Here is a 19,169-nt window from a genome sequence, read left to right as displayed (position 1 = left end):
AATTAGGAAGATCTGGGAGATAAGGGTTTTCTGGCATGATAATGTATAGATTTTACTTTTTTTTTTTGTTGTTATTTATTTTTCCCCCGAAGCCCCAGTAGATAGTTGTATGTCATAGGTGCACATCATTCTAGTTGCTGTATGTGGGACACGGCCTCAGCATGGCCAGAGCAGCAGTGCGTTGGTGCGCGCCCGGGATCCGAACCCAGGCCACCAGTAGCAGAGCGCGAGCACTTAACTGCTAAGCCACGGGGCCAGCCCCAGATTTTACTTTTGATAATGGTAAATTAATCTTAGCTTTATTAGTTTCCTGTGACTGCCATAACAAATTACAACAAACTGAGTGGCTCAAACAACAAATTTATTGCCTCACAGTTCTGGAGGCTAAAAGTTCAAAACTGGAACGTAGGCATAGTTGGTTCCTTCTGAGGACTGTGAGGGAAAGATCTATTCCCGGCCTTTCTCTTTGGCTTGTAGATGGCAGTCTTCACGTTGACATGATGTGCTCCTTGTATGCAAGTCTGTCTCCAAATTTCCCGTTTTTGCAAGGACACCAGTCATGTTGGATTAGAGCTCATCCTAATGACCTCACTTTAACTTGGTAAAGACCCTATCCCCAAATAAGATCATATTTTGAGGTACTGGGGTCCAGGATTTCAATGTATGAATTGGGGAGAGGGAGAGAGAAAAACAATTTAATAGCTTCTTAAATAGCGTGTCAAAAAGATAGCATTTTATATATCATTGGCCTCAAATTTAATAAACACTGCTGCTAACGATATTGTTCGGTAATGATGGTATAGTTGAAAAGACCAATCTATGACCTATGGTTTTCCCACTTCAAGAACCATGGGAATTGAGTATATTTTGAGAATGGTGGCAGCAACAAGTATTTTCAAAACCAATCATTTTTATCTCTACTGTTTTGTCATATATGCATACCTGTATTCCTAGACTACCATTCTATCTGATTGTAACATTCCAGGTAGGGCTGTCTGATAGAAATGTTTCTTAGAAGACAAAATTACAAGAGTTTAAATGGAAGAGAACCTTAAAACATCTGGTCTAAACCTTATAGTTTTCTAAGTTTTTTTTTTTTTTTTTTTTAATGAGGGAGATCAGCCCTGAGCTAACACCTGTGCTAATCCTCTTTTTGCTGAGGAAGACCGGCTTTGAGCTAACATCTATTGCCAATCCTCCTCTTTTTCTTCCCCAAAGCCCCAGTAGATAGTTGTATGTCATAGCTGCACATCCTTCTAGTTGCTGTATGTGGGACGCGGCCTCAGCATGGCCGGAGAAGCTGTGGGTTGGTGCGCGCCCGGGATCTGAACGCGGGCTGCCAGTAGCAGAGCACACGCACTTTACTGCTAAGCCACGGGGCTGGCCCCTCTAAGTTTCTTATAGAAATAGAAACTTAGGTTGTTATTGGGCCAAGGTTGCAAAACCAGTTGTAACACAGAGGAGTGGAATCTAAGTTATTTGGCTTCCAATCTAGTGATATCTCCACGACACCATGTTACATAAAAATCTAAGCTGTGTCCTTGGGGTGTTTTTCATGACTGCTTAACCTAGCCATTCACTTACCTTCTTGGTAATTCTGTTGTTAGACTTTTTTGATACACACCCAGCTCCAGGAATTTGATTTTCAGGAAACAAACCTTAAATAAGTAGTGCCTTGGTGTTGGTTTATTTTTGTGTGTGTGAGGAAGATCAGCCCTGAGCTAACATCCAATACCAGTCCTCCTGTTTTTTTGCTGAGGAAGATTGGCTCAGAGCTAACGTCCATGCCCATCCTCTACATGTGGGACGCCACCACAGCGTGGCTTGACAAGCCATGTGCTGGTGCGAGCCCGGGATCCAAACCTGCAAACCCCAGGCCGCCAAAATGGAGCGTGTGCAGTTAACCGCTATGCCACGAGGCTCGCCCCTGTTTTTCTTTTTTTAATTCTGTATTTTACAGCTTTTACATTTGGTCAGGTGTTAGTAACCAAATTAAAAAAGTTGTGATGAAACTACTCAAGAGACATTAAATCCAAGTTTTAGAACCACATAATTTTGTACTTTTTGATGAATCTGCAGCTTGAGGCCACGTCTCACTGACAGTTTTTCCAATAAAAACTTTTTGCTTTGACTCAGCTTTCAGATAAGTCTATGACTAAGCCCAAATTGCTGAGGTCGCTGGTCCATATTTTTAGCTTAACGAACTTTAACAAACCTATCTAAAAATAAATTTTTCTAGCTACTGTTGGATTTTTTTCCCCCTCAAAGACACATTTCCACTGAACTCTTGTAACTTGAACCACAATTTAAGTCTGCGACTACGTACTGATAGTGATGTTTATCAGCACTACCATTGAATTCTTGGCAGCAGTGAACTGTAGTGATGGGTCATTCTTTTTCTTGCTTTTTTATCTTCACTCTGCAATGATTTGTGTGTGTGTGTGTGAGGAAGATCAGCCCTGAGCTAACATCCAATGCCAATCTTCCTCTTTTTGCTGAGGAAGATGGGCCCTGGGCTAACATCCATGCCCATGTTCCTCTACTTTATATGGGATGCTGCCACAGCATGGCTTGACAAGCGGTGCGTCACTGTGCGCCCAGGATCCAAACCTGGGAACCCCAGGCCCGGAAGCAGAGCACGTGCACTTAACCGCTGTGCCACCGGTCCGCCCCATGCAATGAGTTATTACTTTTGAAATTCCAAAGCATTTCCCCTGTACTCCAAAATGTGAAAGTGGTTGTGTACTACTCAAAGACTTTCCTCTTCCGGCTTGTCAATTCGCCGGTTTTAACATTTTAAATCACATTTCTTAGAGTTCTCTAAATGTGCGTCATCACATATTAACCAGTTTCTTGGTTTCACAGGGTCTGTAGCCTGTTGTTTGGTGATTGCTGAATTGTTGGCAGGCGTCGTATATGTAGGTATTTCTTTTTTCAATAGACTAACCTGTTCCTAATTTTTGAATCTGGTTTACAAAGCGTTGAATTACTTAATTCCTGGCACTTTACCATAAGCCATAGTTTGCTTGTTTTGTCAGTCTTACTACCCTTTGCAAGCAGTTTAATATATTTCCCAAACTACTGTGATTAATTTTTTTAATGGAATTTAAATGCCTAAAAAGCACTATAAGTTATGTAAATTTGAAAAAGCTAATAAAAATCAAATGGCCACTATCCTCATGGGAAGCAGATTGTCTTACCAAAAGGTCAATACTCATTAAGAATTGAAGTGAAAATAGTTACGGCCAAATGTTAATCCCTGTGGAGAAGCAAATTTGGTTAGTCAGGTTTACCCTATAATTAACACAGTTTTATCCCTATAAATTAAAAATGAAGTTTTGGGATATATATTCCTTTTCCTTTCAGTTCTCTTGACTGAAAATACAAGTATCTACAAGAGAGAATTTTTATTCCTGGCATTGAGTTTATAGATTTACATATACTCCTTATATTGGTTTAGCTTTCCATAAATTAATCTTTTAAGACAACATTCAAATCTGAGAGAAAGAAATGTGTACATTTGTGGTGTAATTTTCTCACATTGCTAAATAGGAATATTGTATTATCTACCAATGTTATTCCCATACTTTGAGGGATGATTATCTGGACAGCTTTTAAAGGGAATTTTTGTTATCACAACCTTTAAAAGTTTGTTGTTGTTGTTGTTTATTTTTGGTTTTAAATAGGCAAATGAATGTAACCTGGATAATCTTTTTTCTTGCTAAAAATATTGAGCCGAATGAATTATATCCTTAAAAATATAATGAAAAGTATGTTTTGAATGAAAACTCAAAGTTTTCTAGTTTTTATTATCTTATCCAGATAGTATCCACTACCAAAAAACATTACAGTTGCAATAATTGATACTTTTGCCCTTACTCATCAGAGTTAGCTGAGATCAGGAATTGGAATCATACCCATCAAATGTAATTTCTGGTAGGTAATTTTTTTTTTCTTTTTTAATCCTCTGCCTAAAGGCCATTCACCATGCCATTCTGAATTTTGGCATGAAATTTGAGAATACAGCAGTCCCCTCTTATCCTCGAGTTCGCTTCCCAAAGTTTCAGTTACCCGCAGTCAACTGTGATCCGAAAATATTAAATGGAAAATTCCAGAAATAAGCATGAATTCATAAGTTTTAAATTGCGTGCCATTCTGAGTAACGTGATGAAAGCTCATACCCTCCTGCTCTGTCTCATCCGGGAGTGAATCATCTCTTTGTCCAGCGTATCCACACTGTATACACTACCCAGCCGTTAAGTCATCTCGGTTATCAAATTGACTATTGGGGTGCTTGTGTTCAAGTCACCCTTATTTTACTTAATAACGGCCCCAAAGCACAAGAGTAGTGATGCTGGCAATTTGGATATGCCAAAGAGAAGCCATAAATTGCTTCCTTTAAGTGAAAAGGTGCAAGTGCCCATTTAATAAGGGAAACAAATCATATGCTGAGGTTGCTAAGATCTACAGTAACTTTCATTATGGTATATTGTTATAATTGTTCTATTTTATTATTAGTTATTGTTAATCCTTTACTGTGCCTAATTTATAAATTAAACTATCATAGGTATATATATATAGGAGAAAACATAGCACATATAGGGTTCAGTACTATCTGTGGTTTCTTGCATCCACCGAGGGTCTTGGAACATATCCCCTGCAGATAAAGGGGAACTTTTTTATTGAATTCTCTTTTCCTGCCTACCCTGTTCATTTTATTTAGGGTTACCTCTTCGCTGTATGGCATTATTCATGCTTCTGAAACATATTCCTCAAAGTATATTCTATGGCTGATTACCCTCATCTTTGCAACTCTTTTTCACTTCATTTGGGTTTTCAGAAAGTCTCAAAAAGACTTAAGTTTCCCAATTAACAAAATGAGAGTGGATTTATTTTCTTTAATTCTTCCTTCTCTCTATTCTCCGAACTGCATTAAAATAAGTTACTCCCTTCACACCATATACCACATCACTTGCTTTTATACCCTGTAAATATTTTATATATTCCTGTCTAACAGCAGTTTGTGCTGAATTTATAAATTTCAATGTGTCTATTCTGGATTTTAAGAAGCAGAATATCACGACACAGATCTTAATAAATACTTCTTTACGGTTACAAGATTATGGTTAAGTTCTTTATGGTACCCATCCAATGTTCTTTAGTGAACAACTAAAATGCTGAAGTAGAGGAACTAACCTAGAACGACAGAATGTTAGTCTGGAGGGACTCAGTGATCATCTCATCCAGACTCAGTGCACAACATATAAAAATAATTGCACACGGTAGTTTTATTTTCATGGTTGTAAATTATAGGTTGTAAAATTTAACTAGCACATCAAATCTAATTCATGAATATTTTTACTTAGAACAAAACTAATTTTTTAAGAAAAAAGCAAATTGATTTAAAGAAAAACACGAAGTAAATAATAATGATACAGGAACATGGAAAAAATTGGGTAGGTGATGCATGAATGACTAAAATTTGAGAATACACAATTCTAATATAAACTTCTTGTTTATAGCTTAGAAAAAATGGTTCCCTAACATCATTAGTCAAATGATTTTTAAGCTAGAATAGGACTTCTAACTCCCCATCACTCTTTAAGAATTTTCTTTAGAAAAATGTAAAATGTGCCCTGTTTTTTTCAGGGAATGTCATCTCAAACACCTGGAGAGGGAAAATGATGTATTAGTCCTGGGCCAAAGCATACGGCTGATTTCTAATCTCTGATGGCTAACTAGAAATTGTGTCACTATGACCATGGACAATGGATGTAATGTTACTAAATTGTTCCCAAATAGTCCATGGACTCTCTGCAACTCCTTAAAAACTTCTATTTCACTACTCTTCAATTTAACAAACAGCTACAGAATACTATCAAGTCATGTGCTCAGGGATACAAGGATAAATAAATTACGGTTCTTGTCCTCAAAGAGATTTACCATAGAAGGCAGGAAATTCTTGTCACCTTTCTGAACTCCAGTTAACTATCAAATTGAGTGCCTTTTGTGTTTCTAAGTTTTGCTTTCTGTACAATGCTACCATAAACATTTTGTATGCGTTGCGGTGTTTTGGATTGGGGGGGGTGGGTTGGGTTTTATGTATATTTTTTTGTATACTTGTGATTAAATAATTCCAAAATATTATCCAGATTGGCTAAAGTTTGTACTCCCATCAGCAGATCATGTTTCCCTACATCCTTATCAACAATTAATATCATACAATTTTTTAATTTTCTGCAAATCTGAGGGGCATAAAGTAGTACATTATTATTGTTTGAATTTGCATGATCTGATTACTAACAAGGTTGAAAATATCTTAATATGCTTATGAATCATTTTGGTTTCTTATTTTGTGAACGGCTTCTCCATATCCTTTGTTTACTTTTCTACTGGGTTTTCTGGTTAATATTCAGAAGTTCTTTATACATTTTTATTTATTTTTTTATTTTTTTGGTGAGGAAGATTGGCCCTGAGCTAACATCTGATGCCAATCCTCCTCTTTTTGCTGAGGAGGATTGGCCCTGGGCTAACATCCGAGCCCATCTTCCTCCCCTTTATATGGGACGCTGCCACAGCATGGCTTGACAAGTGGTGCATTGGTGCACACCCAGGATCTGAACCCTCGAACCCCAGGCCACCTAATGGGAGCGTGTGCACTTAACCACTACACCTCCAGGCCGACCCCATCTTTATACGTTTTAAATATTAATCCTTTATTGACTATATACACTGCAAAAACAGATTACCAGATTGTCATCTATCAGTTACTGTACCTTTTGTTGAACAGAAATCTTTGAATGTAATGTAGATAGATCCCTCACATTTTCCCTTTACAGATTATGTTTTATCCATCTTGTTTACAGAATCCTCTCTGGGGCTGGCCTGGTGGTGCAGCGGTTAAGTGATCACGCTCTGCTGCGGTGGCCTGGGGTCTGTAGGTTTGGATCATGGGTGCACACCAACGCACCGCTTGTCAAGCCATGCTGTGGCGGCGTCCCAGATAAAGTGGAGGAAGATGGCCACAGATGTTAGCCCAGGGCCAAGCTTCCTTGGCAAAAAAAGGAAGATTGGCATCGGATGTTAGCTCAGGGCTGATCTTCCTCACAAAAAACAAACAAACAAAAGAATCCTCTCTAACCCTGATGTCACAAAATTATTTTGCTACATTTTTTTCTAATAATTTTCTGGTTGTACCTTTCATGTTTAGGTCTGAGTTTCTTTGTGTGTAGGTATGATTCAAGTTTTATTTTTATTCATTCAAGTGAGCCAGTTTACCCAATACTATTTGTTAAATAAGGCATTTTCCCCCAGTGATTCATGATACCAATTTTATCATATATCAACTCCCCATGGGCATAATTGGCATATGGGTCTGTGTCGCTACTCATTATATTCCTCTCTTTGTTCTGAAACAACATCACATGCTTTAACAGTAACGGTATGTTTTAAATATTATGACTTTGCAATATGTCTTAATATCAGGTAGTGTGAATTTATTCTCTCTGCTCTTCTTTTTGAGACCTGTTTTAGTTATTGATGGACTTTTTCTTCTTCCATGTAAATTTAGAATTAGTTCCAATTCCATCTAAAGTCTTGTTGGAATGGCATTAAAATTAGAGATCATTTTTAGAGGGAACCAACATCTTTACAATGTTAAATCTTTCCTTGTGTAAACGTTGTATATTTCTCCATTTACTCAGGTATCTTTTTAAGGTTCTTTTTTATTTTTGCCATAAAGGTCATATGCAGTTTTTGTTAAATCAATTCCTAGATTCTTTACAGTTTTGGTTGTTTTGACATGCTATCTTATTTTCTAGTTGGTTATTACAGGTATATAGGAAGGCGTCTAATTTTTTAAACATTGATTTTGTATACAGAAACCTTGTTCAGGTTTTAGTCTTTTTAATTCTAATAGCTGTCTTTGTTCAATTTTTAATGTAAATAATCATCTAATATGCTATAAATGACATATTTGTCTCTTTACTTCCAGTCTGCCTGTGCTTAATAAATGCTTTTTTCCTATCACAGAATTTGTCAGGACTTCCACTACTATAACAAGCAGAAATAGCAATAGCAGGCATTCCTTTTTTTGTTCATAGACTCCTAAAATTTCCCCAATAAGTATATTCACCACAGGTTTTGGTAGGTAGCCTTTATCAGGTTTCTTGGTTTTCTAAGATCTTTTTTAATAAGTGGGTATTAAACTTTAGCATTGACTTTTTCTGCATCTATTGAGATAAACATATGGATTTTCTCTTTAGTCTGCTAATATTATAAATTACATTGGTTGATTTTAAGATGTTGAATTATCTTTATATTCCTAGGAAAACGCTACTTGGATGAAAATTTTTTCTAACACAATGTTGGATTCAATTAGCTAATATTTCATAGAGGATGTTTGCCTCTCTACTCATAAGTGTGATTTTCTTTTTCTTTTTTTTTCTGAGCAAGATCAGCCCTGAGCTAACATCCAATGCCAATCCTCCTGATGCCAATCCTCCTCTTTTTGCCAAGGAAGATTGGCCCTGGGCTAACATCCATACCCATCTTCCTCTACTTATATGGGCCCTGCCACAGCATGGCTTGACAGGCGGTGCGTTGGTGCATACCCGGGATCCGAATCTGCAAACCCTCTGATGCTGAAGCGGAGCTCCAGCACTTAACCGCTATGCCACCAGGCCGGCCCCTTTAAGTGTGATTTTCTTTACTTTTATTTCCTATCTAGTGTGATTGTAGTCTCATCAGTGAGTTGAGATGTTTCTCTTGTTCAATGCTCAGCAAAAACCTATATGAGATAAAATTAATCTTTTCTTTATAAAGATTTGGTAAAAAATTTCTTCTAAAACCATCTAGGCCTGGCCTTTTTTTTGTATATTAAGTGGGAAATTGCCATTTCAATTTTTTTTCTTTTTTTTTTGCTGATGAAGATTCACCCTGAGCTAACATCTGTACCAGTCTTCCTCTATTTTGTATGTGGGTCACCACCACAGCGTGTCCACCTACCAGTGGTGTAGGTCCACACCCAGGAACTGAACCCTGGGCCACCAAAGCAGAAAGAGCTGAACTTAACCACTAGGCCGCAGGGCTGGCCCCTCAGTTTTTTGAATGTTTATTAGCTTATTCAAGGTTTCTACTTTTTCATGGACTGATTTTGGTATTTGATGATTTACCAGAAATTTTACACTTCATCTAAGTTTTCAAATTTATTGGTATTTATCATATTATATATCCAGAGTTATTAACCCCTTGGTTTGTGTCTTCCCTTGTTTTTGACATTCTTGAACACATTTGGCAGTGGTATGTCAAAATTGCTAAGTTTTTCTAATAATTAAATTTTAGTTTTTGTTAATCTCTGTTTGGTTTAGCCTTTACATTTTAATTTTTTTCTTCATGTTTACTCTGCTGGTTTTTGTCTATGAGTCTCTTCCATAAAAAGCAAAGCAATGGATTAAATTACTTATTAAAACATTTATTATTATTATACAATTTATAACATGTGATGTAACTTTTACTTTAAAATACAATAATTATATTAAACATGTAATTAATTATTATTATTTACAAAACTAATAAAGGGATACCATAATGACTTAAAAAATTCAAACAATATAAATAAAACAAAAGTTCCCTTTGAGATTCCCTATGCTCAAAACTGATTTAGGTTGTTAAAGGTTTCACATAGCTATTAAGTGGCAGTCTAGATTTGAACGGAGGTCTTCAGATTTCAAGTTCCATATTTTTCCGTTAAAAGATTTCTTCTTCAATATATATTTGTTGAATGAACATATGAGTGATCGCAAGGGTGGTAAATGCTTTCACCTTCAACATGCTGGTTGATGCTTGAAATTCATCCTTAAAATTTCATTCCTTTCTGCTTAATGCCTTAACACCATTGTAAATTATAGTGCTTATCAGTTAGGATTGTTACTAGTCATGTATATGTTATAAGAATTAAAAGTATATCTGGCCAGCCTGGTGGCATAGTGGTTAAGTTCTCATGCTCCACTTTGGCAGCCAGGGTTTGCAGGTTCAGATCCCGGGCAGGCACTGACACACTGCTTGTCAACCCATGCTGTGGCAGCATCCCATATAAAGTAGAGGAAGATGGGCATGGATGTTAGCCCAGGGCCAATCTTCCTCAGCAAAAAGAGGAAAATTGGCAACAGATGTTAGCTCAGGGCTAATCTTCCTCACAAAAAAAAAAGAATTAAAAATATAAACTATTTATTACATTTTTCTCATTATAGAAATACATGCTCAATGCAGAAAATGTGAAAACAGACAAGTACAAAGGAAAAAAAATCATATGTAATATCACCATCCAGAAATAAAATATATGTATTACATTTGATTTACAAAAATATCACATTTTTATATACTGTGGCAATCTGGTAAACATTTCTCTATGTCAAGCATTTTTCTAAAACAAACTTTAATGACTATATCATATTCTATCCTGCACAGGTACCATAATTTATTTAACTCATCTCTAGGGGAACGCTAGGATTGTTTCCAGTTTTTCATGATCTTAAATAATATTTTGATTATTGTATGTTTATTTGTATTTTTTGAATATATTTATAATATTTGATTATGTATTTATAGCTAAGTGTCTGTCCACAAGTTAGATTATTTTCCTAGGATTGCTGGGTCAAAAGGCCTTTACATTATAAATTTTGTATCATTTTGCCAAATAGCCCATAATGGTGTGATGGACAGTTTTATGTGTCAACTTGGGTAGGCTATAGTACCCAGTTATTCAATCAAACACTAATCTAAGTGTTGCTGGGAAAGTATTTGTGATTTACATCTATAATCGGGTTGACTTTACATAAAGGAGGTTACTTTGGGTAATCTGGGTAGGTTTGATCCAATCAGCTAAAAGGCTTTAAGAACAGAACTTAGGTTTCCCTAAAAAGGAATTCTGCCTGTGGACTGCAGTGTCAGCTCCTCCCGTTCTGCCCTTACTGGTAGCTTGCCCTGCATATTTTGGATTTGCCTAGCTAGCCCTCACAATCACGTGAGCCAATTCCTTGCAATAAATTTCTTACCCTCTGAACTCTTACTGATACTGTAATCTTCTGCCAACCAAGTATGAGACTGCCCTTGGTCATTTGCATCATAATATGAAGTTTTTTAGATAAATAGATAAAGATCTATATTTTCAATAGATCTTTATTGGAAAAGAAATTTTGATAGAGGCACAATTCTAAGGATTCTTAGCAGAAATGATTAGCATACTGTTTATATGTGTGTGTTTATGGTGTGGAGAGAGAGGGTCGGGAAAGGAGATAAGGGATTAAAAAGCATAAAACATTGTGAAGTCAAATGATTCCAGCTTATCTTGCAACTATGCCTAGGGCTTTAGTGTATGACTAATATTAAAAGCCATTTTTTAATGGAATGCTTCTAATTCCAGCCAATGGACCTGGCCCTTTAATAAACATTGTGTGGAATCTCTGTACAGTCCAGTACCCACAGAGCAACCAAAGTGACCTTTTAAAATGTAAATCAGCTCATATCACTCCCCAAGATTAAAACAGCAAGCCCTTGCACTTAGAATAAAATCTGAACTTCTGATCTTGGCCTATATGATTCTACACCTGCCTACCTCTCTAAACTTATTGCCTCCATTCTCCTTTTCCTTCTCTACTTCCCAGACTTACTGGCCTTCTTTCTTTTCATTGACCATACCACTTTCCTTCCCATGGGCCTTTGGACTTTCTGTTCCCACTATTTTAGGCACTCTTCCTCCAGATATTCCAAGATTTGGCTTCCTGGGAAAAGGCAAGGAAATATTACCTTCTCAGAAAGTACCACCCAATGTGGCTCAGTCTTTCTCACTTTCTATAGTCTATCCCCTTGCCATTTTTTCTTCAGAGTAGTAAGCACTGTCTGAAATGATCTAATTTATTGCATTTGTTTATTGATATTCATCTGTTCCAAGAGAAGAACAGTATTTCTTTATCCAGCTCTTACTGCCCAGCACTGTTCTAAGCACTTTACATGGTATAGACCCATGTAATTTTCACAACCCATAAGGTAGATATTATTAGTGCCGGAATTTTATAGATGAAGTACTTGAGACTCAGAAAGATGAACTAACTGGCTTCACTTGCAAAACTGCATCTCACTTGCCAGCTCTGGAAAGAAATCCCCCAGACATTCTGTTGAGCCATGCACAGGCCAGCAGCAGCAGCTCTCCAAGGATGTTAGAAGTGCACACTCTCAAGCCTCACCTCTGACCCAATGAATCCATCTGAAGTTTAACAAGATTCCCAGGTGATTCCTAAGTACCAAGTTTGAGAAGCATTAGTCAAAGATACGCCAATTTCCTGAGTCTCACCTCTAAAGTAATTCAACACGCACAAACACTCACAGCTGTACTCCAAGCCCAGGATGCCAATCACACAAGGACAGAGTAGCGGAGAGGTCAAAAGGTTTTCTTTTATTGCTGCTGGCCGAGCAGGGAGGAATCTCTCTTATCTAGCAGTCCAAAACCCACCTCATCCCACCTCACCCCACCTCCTTTTAGCTCTCTCTCACTAAACCAGCTAGCTATGCTTAGGCTGGGCAGAGCTTTGGAAACTTTGAAGGGAGAAGGGAGGCGAAGTTGAAGTTGGGGAGCCAACAGAAAACCACTCTCCTGGGAGCATTCCCCGCCCACAACAAGCCTTGCCTTCTGCCCTTAAGAAAAATGGCGCTGGGCGTAGATGCACTTCCGGCGACGGAGCCAAACAAAATCGGGGCGGGCAAGAGACCGGAAGTGACAGCCCTTTTGCCACTCCTCCTGCCTCCTCCCACCCTGCCAGTTTCCTTTGGGAGGATGAGGCTGTCTGAGGGCTGTGGATGAGCTGCGGTTGCCGGGTGACAAGTCGGATCCGGGACAGTGTGAGTGCTGCCTCGGTCGCCGGCCGGTTCCCTTCGCTCGCTGTGACCTTCGTGTGGTCGGGGACAGGGGGCGGGGTGTCGGGCGCGGGACGTTCTGTGACGAGGCGCCGCCGCGGTCCTGCGCGAAGGGGCGAGCGAGCGGGGTTGCGAGCGGGGCTGGCGGCCGCGTCGGACCCGCGGAGCAGGCGAGGCAGGACGGAGCCCGGGGGGTGGTGAGCCCGGTCCGCGCCCGGTGCACCCGGGGCGGTGGTGGGGTCTGGCCCCAAGCCCGGCGGGCGGGGCTCCGGCGCCCGTTGTGTAAGACGTGAAAGGCCTCTCCCGAAGGTTGGTTTCCTCGCCCGGCTCAACCGGGTCGTTGGCCTCACTCTGCTTTGCCCACGCTGCTCCCTCACTCAGTCATTTCCTGACCCTCAGCCTTCTTTACGGCCAGTCTGCTCCATTCCACGCACATACACACCAGGATTCGACTCACGTGTGCTCGTTTTTGTGCGGTGTCTTTTTCATGAGAAGCTGCTAGGAAAAAAACATTTTTTTTACTAATATTTTTTGAAGTTCTTGGTACTTTGGCTGGAAACGTTAATGCTCGCTTTAAGCCTTGCCTCCTTATTTGTTGTGATGAGAACTACTTCTTTCTAAACGTCAGTATTCCATTGTGATCTTGGAATTTTATTTCCTTCTCCTGCATATCTACCTCCACCCACCTAGAGCTCCAGGTTGGCAAACTTAGTCACGTATTATTTCTCAACTTGGCTGCTTCTCACTAACCCTGTTCCCTGATGTGCTTAAGAGTCACATGCGGTCAAAAGTTAGCCGCAATTAGTTTCAACTTCACCAAAGGGAAATACAGAAATTGCAACCAAGATTTTGGCCAATAGAATTCACTTAGTTTAGTGGAATATCACTCAAAGTTAGTCTTTTTTTTTTTTTTGAGAGGAAGATCAGCTCTGAGCTAACATCCATGCCAATCCTCCTCTTTTTTTTTTGCTGAGGAAGACTGGCCCTGAGCTAACATCTGTGCCCATCTTCCTCTACTTTATATGGGACGTGGCTACAGCATGGCTTGACAAGCCGTGCTTCAGTGTGTGCCCGGGATCCGAACCCCGGGCTGCCGGCAGCAGAGCCCGAGCACCTAACTGCTATGCCACCGGGCAGGCCCCCTTAAAGGTAGTCTTTAATTGTGACTAAAATGCTTGTCCCCAAAAAACAATTATCTAAAAGTATTTTGTCAGTTTGTTTAATTTATTTCGTTGAGTTAATCAGTGTTGCCAGAAGGTGTCATTAATTTGCATGTCTTTATCATCCAGTTTAATTTGTGCTTTTCTAACTTTTTATTTTCTCCCCCCAGTAGCGTAATGGCAGAAACTGCTTCTCCACTGAAGCACTTTGTGCTGGCTAAGAAGGCAATTACTGCAATCTTTGACCAGTTACTGGAGTTTGTTACTGAGGGATCACATTTTGTTGAAGGTTAGTTCCTCAAAGTTTTTAAAATAATTATTGTTGAAACTACATAAAGGTGCTTTATTCTTTCACCCTTAGTTATTGAACACATATGTAAGGTACTGTGCTATATACTGTGAGAGATACCATAACAAACCCACTTCTGCCCTCCAAAGGAGGAAGATTAAATGGTATTAATAACAACTAAGAAATAAGTGCTTATATAAGATATTCTAAGCACTTTATTAGATTAATAATTCATTTAATCCTCATATCAACACTGAGGCAGATTTTTTTTTCTTTTTTAGTGAGGAAGATCAGCCCTGATTTAACATCCGATGCCAATCCTCCTCTTTTTGCTGAGGAAGATTGGCCCTGGGCTAACATCCATGCCCATCTTCCTCTACTTTTTGTATGTGACGCCGCCACAGCATGGCTTGACAAGCAGTGCGTTGGTGTGCACGTCGGATCTGAACCTGCGAACCCTTTGGCTGCCAAAGTGGAGCACGTGCACTTAACCGCTGTGCCACTGGGCCAGTCCCCCTGATGCTGATTTTTAATCACACACATTTTAAAGATGAAGAAACCAAGGCACAGAAAAGTTAAGCAACTTGCCCAAGATCTCACAGCTACTAAATGCCTAGACTAAAAATCGGGCAGCCCACATTTAGCCATTATACTTATCTCCTCCCCAAGTCAGCAGTTACGCCAAGATCTCAGACTTATCTTCTCAAATGAGGCTGGAATGCAGTGGGAAAAGGGCAAAACAAGTTTTCTTAAAATGATTGTAACTGTTCAAACAAAGGTGGTGAGGAATGTCTTACTGGGGAATACTACTTTGGTGATAACTGTTGAAATCTTTTCTGATTCTTAAGTTTACAAGACTATCAAGGGTACAATGAAAAGGGAGGGATTCTGTAAAGTTCTCCAGTGACGATGGGGAAACATTTGGTAGATAGGTAGAATCAAACTTTTTTCCTTCACCAGATTTTGAGCTCCTTGAGAGTAGGGGTTGTGCTTTATTATTGTGTCCCTGTCACCAAACCTGAGACAATTCGAGTTTTATTGTGGTTTTTTTTTTTTTTCCAGTGAGGCAGATTGGTCCTTAGCTAACATCTATTGCCAGTCTTCCTCTATTTTGTATGTGGGATGCTGCCACAGCATGGCTTGATGAGCAGTGTGTAGATCCGTGCCTGGGATCCAAACCCGAGAACCCCAGGCCGCCGAAATGGAGCGTATGAACTTAACCACTGTGCCACTGGGCTGGCCCCTTTTATTGTTGAATAAGAAAAAAAGTACTGATGTAGAATCTTTATGTTTCCAATTTGGAAAGAATTTGAGCTGGCACGGTGACTTTTGAATAATATTTTGTTCTAAAAAAGTTGATAGGGTCCAGCCCTGATGGTCTAGTGGTTGAAGTTCAGCACTCTCACCGCTTCAGCAGCCCAGCTTTGTTTCCCAGTCACCGAACCACACCACCTGTCTGTCAGTTGCCATGCTGTGGTGGCGGCTCACACAGAAGAACTAGAAGGACTTACAACTAGGATATACAACCATGCACTATGGGGGCTTTGGGGAGAAAAATAAAAGAGGAAGATTGGCAACAGATGTTTGCTCAGGGCAAATCCTTCCCTGCAAAAAAAAAAAAAGTTGATAGGAAGTGAAAATGAAGTTAAATGTAATACCTTCTGTGTATTGAGCCTGTTATAGATTGAGCGTTAGGCTGGGAGCTAGTGAATGGCAGTTTAGAATTTGAATTTGATTTTAACGGTTCTAGAACCTCAAAAAATGTTGTAGAAAAGAGAGCAAATAAATCAGGAAGAACATAGAAGAGCAAGAATAAAATGAAAAACAAGGGTGCACGTAATGATATGTAAGCCAGTCTTACCTTTATTCACCAAATTGTGCATATTTTATTAATGCACTTGAAACATATGGTGAGCTGTGTAAAGCTTAAGTTTAGTTAGATGAGCACTGGGTAAGCTGTGTTAATGTTTGTCTCTAATTAGGACCATTCACATAGCTAAATCAATCTCTGTATTCTTATCTTCAAAATGAGGTGATAGATACGTAAATGTAAAAATGTAGATTCCTGAAATATAAACAAAACTGAAAGGCTTTTCTGCTTTTTAATCAGGCTTTTCCAGCTACTCTGTCCTTGGAAGAGGGAGGAGGTTAGGGCTGGGGTGGGCAGTTACCCCCAAACCTGACAGGACTGGGATACAATCCTCAGTTCTCTTTTCATGTTTTTTTTTTAAGATTTTATTTATTTATTTTCCCCGCAAAGCCCCAGTAGATAGTTGTATGTCATAGCTGCACATCCTTCCAGTTGCTGTATGTGGGATGCGGCCTCAGCATGGCCGGAGAAGCAGTGTGTCGGTGCGCGCCCGGTATCCGAACCCGGGCCACCAGCAGCAGAGCACGCGCACTTAACCACTAAGCCACGGGGCCAGCCCTCTCTTTTCATGTTAAATGAGCTGTTTTGCTCCATCCCTGTGGGAAGCAGACAAGAAGTAAAAAGGTAGCAAAGTCTTACCTAGCTTGGAGACCTGCTTGAAACATATATTTATTCATTGGGGGTGCCCATTCAAACCTCACTCTTCTTAGTATGTGGATCCCTCTTCTCAGTTCAAGATCTGAAGATCCAGTCTGGATGGAACAATAATAGGTGGATATTAGGTTCTAGTTTCTCTGTTCAGAAAACCGTATTTGTCTTAGATGGGTATTTTGTATTTTGGGGACCTAGATGAAAAACAGATACCCTTTTGACTGGGCCCCTGTAATTTTTAATAATTTTGAAATTCTTTTGGGCAGGATTCTTATGACCCATTGCAGCAAGGCATTTACCTTTTACCAAATATTCAGATACTTTGGGCATTTTTACTTTTCAAGTGGCACGTTAATATAAAAGAAAGCCAAAATATATGAGTGTCTTGGATATTCCATTGTATAATTAACTTAATACAGTCGACTGGTTCCAGGACCCCCTGTGGATACAGAAATTCACAGATGCTCATATAAAATGGTATAGTATTTGCATATAACCTATGCACATTCTCCTGTGTGCTTTAAATCATGTCTGGATTACTTATAATACCTAATAGAATGTATATGCCATGTAAAAGTTATTATACTGTGTTGTTTAGGGAATAATGAGAAGAAAAAAGTCTGTACATGTTCAGTACAGGTGCAACCATTGTAGGACTTTTGATCTGCACTTGGTTGAATCCTTGGATACTGAAGGCTAACTGTTCATTTTTATCACTTTTTCTAATACCATTTCAATTTTGCAGGAACATTCAAGGATCCAGAACTTGACCAAATAGCTACTGAGGATGATCTGATAGAAATACAGGGGTATAAAAACAAACTTTCCATCATTGGTGAGGTGCTGTCTCGGAGACACATGAAAGTGGCATTTTTTGGCAGGTAATCTAATCCTTTATTTCATCTCAAGGATAGTTTCCAGAAATCAGCTTTTCTTGGTCGTATCCCCAGCTTTGTTTCTGAATGTTTCAGCAAATGATATTCCTCTCCCTTCTCCCCACAACAGTTGCTCTCTGTGTTAAATGTTAAAGCTATTAATTAGCGTGTAAGTGAATTTGTTCATTTTAGCTCCTGGTATAAAATGAAGCTTTATGAAGGTCAATCATATTTTTAAAAGATATTTATCTCTAAGAATTGGCTTCTAAGGGGCTGGCCCCGTGTCGTAGTGGTTAAGTGCGCGAGCTCTGCTGCTGGTGGGTCGGGTTCGGATCCCGGGAGCGCACCAATGCACTGCTTGTCAGGCCACGCTGTGGCGGCGTCCCATGTAAAGTGGAGGAAGATAGGCACAGATGTTGGCCCAGGGCCAGTCTTCCTCAGCCAAAAAAAAAAAAAAAAGTAGTAAAAAGAGGATTGGCCTGGATATTAGCTCAGGGCTGCTCTTCCTCACAAAAAAAAAAAAAAGAATTGGCTTCTTAGCCAATTATAAGAATAGAAATACAGATCAATGATATGTATAATCTGTGACTGACTTTTTTAAGTTTCTGTTCATTATCAGATGTAGCTTGGAAAAGGGTTCTCAGCCCCATGAATCCCAGAGGGGAAGTAGGAAGTGCCATTTGTTGACGTAACTGTCTGGAGTGATAGAATGATCTCTGCCACAGCTTATACATTACTTGAAGGATCGTTTGTTAACTGCCTATGTACCAGGCACTCTGAGGACCTAGGGATGCAGAGACGAATGACTAGGCTCGTACTTGGTTGCTCAAATATCATGTGCTGTGTACCAGCAGCGGCATTTATTTACTTACTAAACTAACCTGATAGACCTTCTAAGCTATTTCCTGGCTTAGAGCTTTAGCACTTGCAATTTCCTATGCTTAGAATTCTCTTTGCCTTGTTGTACCTGTGTCTGGCTCCTTCTCACTCTTCAGATCTCATCCGAAATGTTACTACCTCAGAAACCTTCCTTGACGGCTCTAAATTATTCCTTCTGTTATTCTCTAATAAAGCACCCTGTTTGTGTCCTTCAAAACTTTTTCATAAAATTCTGTTGTTTTGTTTGCTTTTATTGTCCGCTTCTCCCTGGTGACCATATTCTCAGGGCTTTACAGAGTCAAGTATGAGGTGGGTGCGTGAAAGAGGCCTACCTCAGATGAGGGTGGAGTAGGAGTGGGAGGGAAGAGGCTTAGAGAGGTGATGACTCAGTTGTCCTACTTGAGAATGAAAAGTGGGTATTAGCTTTGGGTGTGAAAAAGGTCCAGCCCAGATTTAAGGAGTGGGACATCTTATTCCATCTTGGGATGAGAAGAGTGTCTCAGAATTTGGGGCTGTGATTTCAAATTGCCCAGAAG

At 39.4% G+C, this 19,169-nt stretch overlaps 1 protein-coding gene across 1 annotated transcript in view; it reads left to right on the top strand.

The window, feature by feature from the left end:
* The first annotated feature begins 12,798 nt into the window (after nucleotides 1-12,798).
* Nucleotides 12,799-19,169, top strand: part of MFN1 (mitofusin 1) — a 37,269-nt gene continuing 30,898 nt past the window's right edge. Inside the window, exons 1-3 of the mRNA XM_058556304.1 lie at nucleotides 12,799-12,894; nucleotides 14,240-14,358; nucleotides 17,625-17,760. Coding sequence (XP_058412287.1) covers nucleotides 14,247-14,358; nucleotides 17,625-17,760 — 248 coding nt within the window. The 5' untranslated portion in view covers nucleotides 12,799-12,894; nucleotides 14,240-14,246. The remainder of the gene's footprint in view (nucleotides 12,895-14,239; nucleotides 14,359-17,624; nucleotides 17,761-19,169) is intronic.

Source organism: Diceros bicornis, chromosome 15 (genome assembly GCF_020826845.1).
Source record: "Diceros bicornis minor isolate mBicDic1 chromosome 15, mDicBic1.mat.cur, whole genome shotgun sequence".
NCBI classification, from domain to species: domain Eukaryota; kingdom Metazoa; phylum Chordata; class Mammalia; order Perissodactyla; family Rhinocerotidae; genus Diceros; species Diceros bicornis.
This window is presented reverse-complemented; position numbering and strand designations above follow the sequence as displayed.